Raw genomic sequence first — 9,896 nt, 5'->3', positions numbered from 1 at the left:
AGGCATTTTGTGTAAGCCACATGCCGCTAGAACCTGCCGACCCGACCATGCTGACATGCTGGGAGCAGTGCGCTGACCTCTGCCTTTTTTGTTTCTACCTTCATGGTCAGAGGACCCGACTACCAACTGAAACGCCCATGTCTCCTACTCACATATGCCCCCTCTCCTAGGACTCGAGAGCCTTCTAGCCTTTGTTCTGGCCTGTTTGGGGAGGAGAAAGGCCTAACCCTCTCTCCTGGAGCTGAACCGCCCTTGATCTCCTTTCGTCCCCTGCACCCCATGTGGGGTCCATATATGTGCAGCCATGAGATTGCATGACGGGAGAATGAGGGCAGGTGCGATGAATCACCACTGGCCTCCCACGGGCATCCTGTGAGCAGCGGGTTAGCAGAACCGCCTCTACAGTACCTTCCTGGCCAGGCCTGAACTTTTGCGTCATGGACCCATTGCTTCTGACAAAAGCTTGAGGGTTTTTTTTGTGTGTGTGTGTGTGCCTAACAGAGGGTGGTTCTCTCCGTATGCCCAGGCCTGAGTTGAGCCCCAAGGTGGTGCTGGTGGAGGCTCCTAGCCGCTTGACATAGAGGCTGAAGCTCCCCGTACCCTCTTTTCCTCCTCCCCAGGAGAGCAGGAAGGACAAGGTCCAGGAGCCCTCAATGGCTGTCACCAAGGAGAAGGCAGGGTGGGCAGGAAGTGGGGGAGGCTGGCAGAGTGAAAGGGGCTCCCCCGCCGGCTGCTGGCTCAAGGGCGGACCCCCACTTAGCGCCGCGTGCTGGAGTAGCTGTCTGCCGAGCTGTAGCTTCGACTCCGACTCCGACTCCGGCTGCGGGAGCCCAGGCTGGGGCTGCGGGAGCTGGAGCCGCTGCTAGTGCGGGTCCTGCTCCGGCTCCGGCTCCGGCTCCGGCTGCGGCTGCGACTCCGACTGCGGGAGTAGCTGCGGCTGGCCGAGCGGCTGCTGCTGCTGCTGTACCAGGAGGAGGTGCTGCTGAGGCCGCTGGAGGAGGAGGGGCTGGGCCGGTAGTAGGGGATGGGGCGTTTCCGGGCGCTGCAGAGACCAGAGGGAGCGGGCATGAAGGGCCAGACTCCTCCCAGCCGCACCCCAGGGAGCGCCAGCCTCGTCCCAGGGGAAAGCAGTGTCTTTCCATTCCCCAGTCCCTTAGGAAAAAATTCTTCCCTCGCAGTTCTGAGAACATCAAGAAGAAGGTCACGACCTAGCGCTGACAAGTCTCGAAAAGCGGTAATTTCACTTTTTAACACAGCAAACCTCCGGCTGGCAACAGAATCTACATCTAAACTTTAACAAACTTTTGTTTTGTTATTTTTACTCTTACTAGAACCTTCTATTTGTGGTGAGGGAGGCCGATTTTCCATTGACTGTAGTGTATCAAATTCCCTTTTGAAATAAATGTATGGACCTCTAAAAAAGGGGAAAACCATTTAAAGAAAATTAAGTAAACACGAGTACACCTAATAAGCAGACAAAAGTGACTGAAGTTTGGGAAACACTGAAGGGATTCATCAAAACGGACTATTTGGGGTCGACCAAGGAAAGCAGAGAGCCGTTTGGAAATGCCACTCTCTTCATCCCAGCCTCCCACCGAGGGGACTTCCAAGGCAGTGGGTGTAGGAGGTTCTTCTTGTGTGCCAGGGAGAAGGCCTCACCGTTACCCCATCTTATTGTTTGGGGCACAAGCTCTTTTTCCTCCTCCAGGCCATCTCCAGGGAGGAGGCACCGGGCAGCCAGGACACCCCACCTGCTTCTTCCTTGTCCTTCTCAGGGCCAAGTGGCTGACCCTTGGAGGGTCAGGAAGAAAAGCCCTACAGATTGTCAAAGCCATTTTAGGGCAGCACTCAGCCATCCTCTCGGCTTTCAAGGCCTGAGAAATTTGTGTCCACTCGGACCTCAGGTTTCTCTTCTAGGGCTTTTCTCTTCTAAGTCCTTACCTGTTACAGGACACCTTGTCCACCTAGGGTGACCATTCAATCCATAAGATGACACACTGTGGGTTCTAGTGGTCTGCGTTTAAGTTTACAAAGCATGTTCGCATCTCTTTGTCTCCTTTCATTTCGGCCTCGTGATATTCCTCCAATATTTCATGGGTGAGAACTGAGGTTCTGGGAGGCGAAGAGACTTTCCCAGGCCGCCTCGAAAATGGCACTGCCAGGATTCCAGTGCAAATCCAGCGCTCTCCCCCTTACCCACCTCCAAGTCCCTTTGGCACTTAAACAGTCCTGTTTGCCCTCTGCACACCTGGTTCAGGGCTTAATTACGCGTGCGTCTGTCTAAGCCTGGAATATGAGCATTTGGGGCTGAGCACATGGAGCCCGGCTCCACCTCCGGACCTCAGTCTCTTCCCAAGCCCCGCCTCCCGGGCCCAAGCTCCCAGTCTAAACTCTGGCCACACCCTTAGACCGCACCCATTTCCTCGGACTGGCCCAGCCCCTTTCCCCAGCCATCCCACTTTGCCCCGCCCCACCCGCCCTAGGCCCCGCCTCCATGTCCTGCCCTCGCAGGCCCCGCAGGGTGGTCTGGGGTGCCGCCTTGCCCCGAGGTTTCCAACGGGAAATTTCAGTGGTTGGGAATGGGTCCCCGAGCTCCCACAATCCTGAAATCCAGCCCCGGGAGGCATGGAGAGAGCCCAAGGCCTGAACGAGTGGGATGGAGTGGGAGTGAGGGTGAAGGTGGACACGCTGAATCCGAAACCTCGGGCCTCACCTGGTTATCCTCCGCGCCTCCAGGTGGCTCGGCGAGTCTCTCCGGCGCTTCCGCATGGGCGAGTAGGACCGACGTCTCCGACGCGCTCGCTCCCGCTCCCGCTGCTGAGAGTCCTTCTCAATGTACTTGGGGTCCCGCTCCCTGATGGGGTGCAGGGGTTACTGGGCAGCTGGGGCTGGCCTGGCTTTACTGTGCGAGCGTGTGGGAGGGGAGCGCTCAGTGCTCTCCTTACCCATGCCCTCCATCCCACTGGGACAGGCGACAGGGTCGGCCCGGGCCCCAGGGAGGCAGGAGGGAAGGTGACGAGGCTGTGGGGAGACGGCGTGGATGAGCACTGTGGGAGCGGGGCCAGGCGTATGCAGCGGTGGCAGCCTTTGAGGGTGGGCATTACAGGGGTGCGGGCGCTGCAGGATGTGAACGTTACCCGGGACCTGAATTGGCTGCTGTGAATGTAGGATGAGCGGGAGTATGGGGTGTGAGAAAGGTGGGGAAATGAATTTTGGGGTGTGGCCACAGGGATGTGTGGTGTGTGGGTACCTTAGGACACGGGGATACATTTGGGGCCACGTTGCCACTCCAGCTAAGACAAAGGGAACTACAGGAATATTGAGTTATCCTTTTCCTACCCCGGCAGGGCTTGAGTTAAGGGAAGTAGGTGCGTGGCTTGGGTACGGTCCGGAGAGATGAGTCTGGGGGACGGGACCATAGAGGCGGATCAGGGTGAAGGAGGTGCCTGGGAGGCGGGGCCTGGTCCGAGGGGCGGGGCCAGCGCCGAGGGGGCGGGACTGGTACCTGTCCGGGCTGTAGCGGGAGTAGCTGGGGCTGCGGCGGGATCGAGAACTTCTGCTGGGCGGACTCCTCTTGCCAGACTTGGAGGAATAGCTGAGAGAGCGCGAGTAGGACCTGGAGGAGAGGAGACAGCCCCTGAGGAGCCTGCCGAGCGCCACCAGGGTTGTCCCAGGTGTCTAGCGTCTAATTCAGCTTCTTCTTTGTGGAGGAGGAACTGGGCCCTTACTGGAGAATGAAATATCCTCTCTTTCAGGTGATTAATAATAATAATATTGACAACTTCCTCTTCACTGAATTCTTACTATCTTAGTTACTTATTGGCTGTGTGATCTTGGGTGAGTGATTTCGCTTCTCTGAGCCTCTGTAAAATAGGGGTAATAATAATACTTACACTATAGCATTGTAAATTAAATGAGCAAATTACAGTAAATCACTGAGCATATTGGCATAAAGACAGCTCGCAGCAAGTGTTAGCTATGATACATCTGTATTATCTTATTATGTATTTTACCCTCAAGGCCAGACATTGAGCTAATGCTTTTTGTGCATTATCTCGTTTAATCCTCAGCACTACCTAGGGTTGGATATTATTATCAATCCCATTGTACAGATGGGGAAATAGGCACCAAGAGGTGATGTAATTTGCTCAAGGTCATTTCCCTGGTAAGGGATTTGAACTCTTACCAGGTCTATTTGGCTGCAAAGTGCTCTCGACCTCTGCTAGACTATACTGTCGTACATCCAAATTCCTAACCTCTACGCTACTTCCAGTCCTCTTCCCACTCTGCCAGTGCCTCCCACTTTTTGAGAACTGCCTTTGTTTCCCCGCCAGCCTCCCTGGAACATCCGCCCTTCTTACTCATCTCCCTCAAGGTAGGCTTTCAAATAACAGTCATCTCATATACACTGATTATGATCTGCTAGTGGCAACTGCCAGGGTTGACAGAGGATTATACGGCCGTGTTTGTGCTCAGAGGAACAGAGTGCTGTGATGGATTAGCAGTGTCTGCCGTGGGCCCAGGAATGGGTAGTGGGGATCCTCTCTCATGCTCTGTCCGCCAGCTTTCTTTCACAGAAACACTAGTTTCCCATCTATTCTTTTTTGATCGGAAATTGCCTCGTCATCACCTAGATGTTCTTTAGTCCCGTCTTGCTTCCGTAGGCAGTCTTAATAACCATGCCCCGTAAACCCTGCTCTGGGATTCTGTTCCAACATGCTGTCCAGGGAAAATAAGGAGGTGTGGGTGAGGACTAGCTCCTTCAATTGCAGTGCCCTGGGACAGTGTCCGGCTATGGCCCCTGGAAAATGGGCTCTTGCCAATGTGCTCTTTGGGTATGCACTGAGAGACATTGTACAAAAGAGTCGAGATGAAACATGCTTTTGGGCACTCCGAAAGGTTGTCAGGCATTTCTATCTACTACACCACGTAGTGTTCTTTTTTCTGTGGAGCCATACGAATAATTTTTCATAAACTTATGAATCAGAAATAACTGCTTTTCTGAGCAACGCGTTCAATTCGTATCTTTTTTTTTGTTAATATCACAGTTAACGGAGCAATTTCTCTTTCTACTTTTTCTGCCAGGGAGCTCGGAGTTACATCTGCATGCAACCTACCTCCATAGCAACTATGCAGAATGGACATGCCTTTGCGACTTAACCCTTCGCATGACTTAATTTTATTTCTCTCCTCAATTTTCCTTTCTGCGCTGATTCTTCTTTTATGTCACTCCGTCACGCCGACTGTTTCTATTGGCTGTCTCATCTCCTTTCTTTCCGAATGAACTGGTCTTAAAGTAACCAGCTAAGTAAGCAACCGGTTTCTGATTCTATGTTTGCAAAAGAGGAACAGCAAGACTGCTGTTGGGAATTCCTGTTTGTAGAGGGAAGCTGGACTCCATGAAGCCATGGGTTGCTTAGATTGGACAGGATCTTCCAATTCCCAAGATCTCGCGTCTGTGCATTCTGCTACGTTATTATTCCACATGAGAAAACCAAGAAATTACCCATTACTGTTGTAACTGAGTGTTAGAATGCAAAAATAGGCACAATTCTTTTCCTTGTATCCACGCCCATGAAATGTGACTTTGCAGCTCCTCCCTCTAAGAGGAGTACCCCTTGCTGCTGGATTGTTCTTTGTAACTTGCTATGGCCAATAGACTAGCAGAAAGGAAGTCACATCCATTCCAAGCCTCAGCCTTAAGGGGCCTTATATACTATTGTATTCTTTTGGAACCCTGCCACGACCACGTGAAGGTGCCCAGACAAACCTCCGGGAGGGTGAGAGACCCCGTGGAGCAGAAATGAGTCAGCCAGGGTCATGCAAACCAGCCAGTCCCCCAGCCAACACACCAGCTGATGGGAGACACATGCCTGAAGCCAAGAGAGACTAGAAGAACCACCTAACTGAGCCCAACCCGAATTACTGATCCATAGAATCAGAAATTAAATAAATGCTTGTTTAAGGATTCCAAGTCTGGGGGTAATATTTTTCTGTAGGAGAAGCTAATTGATACACACGAGCTCATCCTCATACCAGTTGCAACGATAATGAATAACTAATATTCATTATGTTCCAAGTACTGCTCTAAGTGCCTTATAGTTCTCAGAAACAATCCTTCAAGGTAAGTATTGTTGTTTCCATTTTGCAGATGAAACTGAGGCCCGGAGAGATTAACTGAGGACCAAGGCCACCAGCGAGTAACGGGTGAATAGGCATTCGAACTCAAGTCTGTGTGACCCCTCCCCACCCATGGTCAACGGACATCCCTGTTTTTACCTTAACAGCTCCCAAAGGAGGAAAGTGCTGCAGAGCCAAGGTCCAAACTGCACTCACCTCTTCCCAGAGGAGGTGGATCGGCTCCGGGAATACCTGGGGGAGGCCCTGGGGTTTGGGGATCTGGAGGAGTGGCTGGAGGAGCGGGTGCTGGCATAGGAGGAGCTGCGGGAGCACCCTCTCATGGGGGAGCTCCGGGCTGTGGATGGGACCAAACCGGACTTCTTCACCTCGGTGCATTCCAGACACGGCGACCGAAATCCCCTGCAGGAGAGGAGGACATCTGTTAGCCCTGGGCTGCCTGCTGGCCTGCGGGCGTCTCGGGCTGACAGTCGCCTCCCTTCCTCTTCCCACCTGTTCCTGCGCTACCTCTGGGAAGCCCTCCCAGGCCTCAGCTGTTGGAGGGGTAGAGATGTCGAGCCAGGTGTGATGGTACATCACACCAAATCACATGCTGGGAGATTTATTCCCTTCCGAGTCTTTTCCAGTCCTTCGATTACATTAGTAAGAAAGCCTGGGTTGGGTGCTCCTGAGGGTTTTGTTACCTCTTGAACCCCTTGCCGTCTCAGAGCCCTGGGCAGGCAACTGTAACTCGAATTCAATACACTGTTTTAAGCATATGTATTTTCACAGGTGTGTTCTATTTAGGACATGTGATACTAATTTTCTATTTCAGATAGTACTAGAAATTTCCTTATATAAAAAGTGGGTTTATTAAAGTCAATAAGGATAGTACATAGGTAGGGTAAAAATCAAGAAGGGACACGTACTTGGATTAAGTTTGGGAAGCTGCAAAGGACAGTGTCCTATCTTGTATTCTCACGCTGCCTCGACCCATGCTGGGCTCCTACTGGGGTCTCAGTCAGGACATGTTCATTTGACTGGGCCAAGGGTCAAGTTCAAATCATGTTCATATGGTTGACAGGCTCCTTGTGGCCCGGCCTCCGCTCATGCTTCCAGGATCCACCCTTGGCACTGTGCTGTCTTGGCGCCAGTCATAGTAGACTACTTGCTCCTCCTAGAACAGCCCTCTTCCTTGTCTCCGTACCTCCCAACTTCTCGAACCCTCTTTCCTCCCCTCTCCACCTGGAAGCTCCCACTCATGGTCCAGGCTTTAGTTTGACCACTCTTTTTCAGGGGAGCCTTCCTTGACACACCCCTAGGTGTGGTTGGGTGACCTCCAGTGTGTTATTACCACAGCCCCCAGCCCTATAAGACCTCACTTGGTCTCATAATTGTCTCTTCCTCCTCCAGACACTGAGCTCCTTGGGGACAGAACTCATGTCTCCTCTGGACACTGTATCCCAGCGCCTAGGACAAAGTCCAATATATATGTCCTCGGTCATCCACAAATAGCTGTGGCATAAATATTTTGAGCCCCTTAGTGTCCTGGGCACTTCCCAAGCATCATCTCATTTGGTCTTCCCAACAACTGCATGAAACTGGCGCTGTTCTCATCCCCGGTTTACAGAGAGACTCAGAGGGGTTAGTTACTTGCTCAAGGTCAGCCAGATTCCCAAACCCGGATCTGTCCGGCTCCGAAGCCCATGACTCCGCCACCTCGCCAGCCCCCTACCTTCACTGTCTACGTTCCCCTGATTAGAGCCGATGCCTCTTCCACTCAGCCCTCCGCTCAGAGCTCACATGACATAAGTAACCATGGATTTAAAGATCATTTATATTGCGAAGTGAAAGGCTGGGTCTGAATTATTTAGTGTGGCTGTCCACATAGATCAAATTAAGCAGGTAACTGCTAGATGCTGCTCAAGGTTTAGCTTCAGTTCTAGGGACAGATCCGGGGTTTGAAACTGGGTGCTGGCCCTCGCGAACTGAGTTTCTTAACTACTCTGAGCCTCAGTTTCTCATCAGCTAAAAAGGAGTTATAACAGTAGCTATCCCATAAAGGCTTTGTGAAGAGTTAAGGAAGATTATTCATGGAAAGCACTTGGTATAGTATGTAGCATATAATTAGGGCTCCAGAAATATTAGCTGCCATGATTGTTGTCATTATTGTTATGGCTATTGTCAGTTTTTTTCTTGCATTACAGCAGTCTAGCAGTAGACACACGTCCTGGCTTTCCCATCTGGGAATGGCACTGCCTGTTCTTGGAGACACTGACCTTTGCTCTGACCCAGTTCTGGCTCCCAGCCAAGCTTGGGTGTGAACTGAGGCAGGCAAACCAGAGGCTAGGTTTATGTGTGGATGCCAGGCTGTTTGTCCAGGACCGAAGTGGCTATGTGTTGGGGACACAGAGTGCTCTGTCCTTGAAGAAGCAGTGAACCGCTTCCAGGCCAAGGCTTCGGCTATCTCTCTGAAACCTCGGCCACTGTGAACAAAAGCAGACCCCCTTCCCCGGAAGAAGGGAGACCGCTCTGTCTGCATGGCCGAGTGCACCAGCAACTCTTTCCCTATCTTTCCTGCATCTCTACGTCTATGCCATTAATTACACGCTCTTGAGAAGGACGACATCACTTTGTATTTCCAGCGCCACACCAGTCTCTGGCGTATAGAGAGTGCCTGGTAACCAGCTGAGGGGTAAGTAGCTGAATGAATGGTGCCGTGTAAATGATCGGCGAATCCTGGTAGCTATTATTGTGACATTATCCTCAGTGATGAGCATTTTGGCGTGATTTCTAGAGTGACAGAGTAACGGGGCGACGAAGCAGGAGAATTACAACTGGCTCTTAACTGGGTGCGTAAAGCATTTTCTTCAAGAAAACTGCATCCAGCAAGTGTGCTAAGACGGTCAAAAACGTTGAGAAGTCTCAATGCTCTACAATAGCTTGATCTCCTTTTACCTATAATTGTCCTTTGAGATGTCTGTATGTACGTGTGTGCACACACACACACACACACACACACAGCCTCCCACACGTGCAGCCTCCTCCCCCCCCATCAAGATCCATCACCAGGTGGGCCATTTGTTACAACTAAGGAAGCTACGCTGACATGTCATTATTACCCAGAGTTCATAGTTTACATGAAGGTCCACTCTGGGTCTTGTCCATTCTGTGGGTTTGAACAAATGTATAATGTGTACGCGCCATCGTAATATTATACAGAATAGCTTCATTGCCCCGAAAATCCTCTGTGCTCTGCCTGTTCCTCCCTCCCTCCCCGCTAACCGCCCCCCAACTGCTGATCTTTTCAGTCTCCACAGTTTTGCCTTTTCCGGAATGTCATATAGTTGGAATCGTACAGTATTTAGCCTTTTCAGATTGGCTTCTTTCACTTGGTAATATGCATTTGAGGTTTCTTCATGTCTTTTCATGGCTTGATAGTTAATTTTTTTTTAAAGCACTGAATAACATTCTATTGTCTGGATGATCCACAGTTTATTTGTCCATTCACCTGCTGAAGGACATCTTGGTTGCTTCCAAATTTTGGCAATTACGAATAAAATTGCTATGAAAACCTCCGTGTGCAGGGTTTTCTATGCACATAAATTTTCAATGCATTTGGGTAAATACTGTGGTATATTTTTAAATGACAGTGACTTAAAAATGAATTCAATGTTAGACTTCCTCCTGAAATTATTGAAATTATTGACTTCTGTTTTTTTATGGCCCAGCCTCTATCCCTCCTCCTGGCTTTTCCTTCAGAGAACCAGACCTCCCCT

At 50.9% G+C, this 9,896-nt stretch overlaps 1 protein-coding gene across 3 annotated transcripts in view; it reads right to left on the bottom strand.

Moving 5' to 3' along the window:
- Positions 1-483: 483 nt before the first annotated feature.
- The window catches only part of SRRM4 (serine/arginine repetitive matrix 4), a 143,576-nt gene continuing 134,163 nt past the window's right edge, over positions 484-9,896 (bottom strand). For all 3 annotated transcript variants that reach the window (XM_036221164.1, XM_036221165.1, XM_036221166.1), the window contains 4 exons: positions 6,337-6,540; positions 3,506-3,616; positions 2,714-2,854; positions 484-1,042 (listed from right to left, as the gene is read on the bottom strand). In XM_036221164.1, the coding sequence (XP_036077057.1) occupies positions 757-1,042; positions 2,714-2,854; positions 3,506-3,616; positions 6,337-6,540 (742 nt within the window). In that variant the 3' untranslated portion in view covers positions 484-756. The remainder of the gene's footprint in view (positions 1,043-2,713; positions 2,855-3,505; positions 3,617-6,336; positions 6,541-9,896) is intronic.

This window comes from Rousettus aegyptiacus, unplaced genomic scaffold, assembly GCF_014176215.1.
Source record: "Rousettus aegyptiacus isolate mRouAeg1 unplaced genomic scaffold, mRouAeg1.p scaffold_m13_p_5, whole genome shotgun sequence".
In the NCBI taxonomy this organism is placed as follows: domain Eukaryota; kingdom Metazoa; phylum Chordata; class Mammalia; order Chiroptera; family Pteropodidae; genus Rousettus; species Rousettus aegyptiacus.
This window is presented reverse-complemented; position numbering and strand designations above follow the sequence as displayed.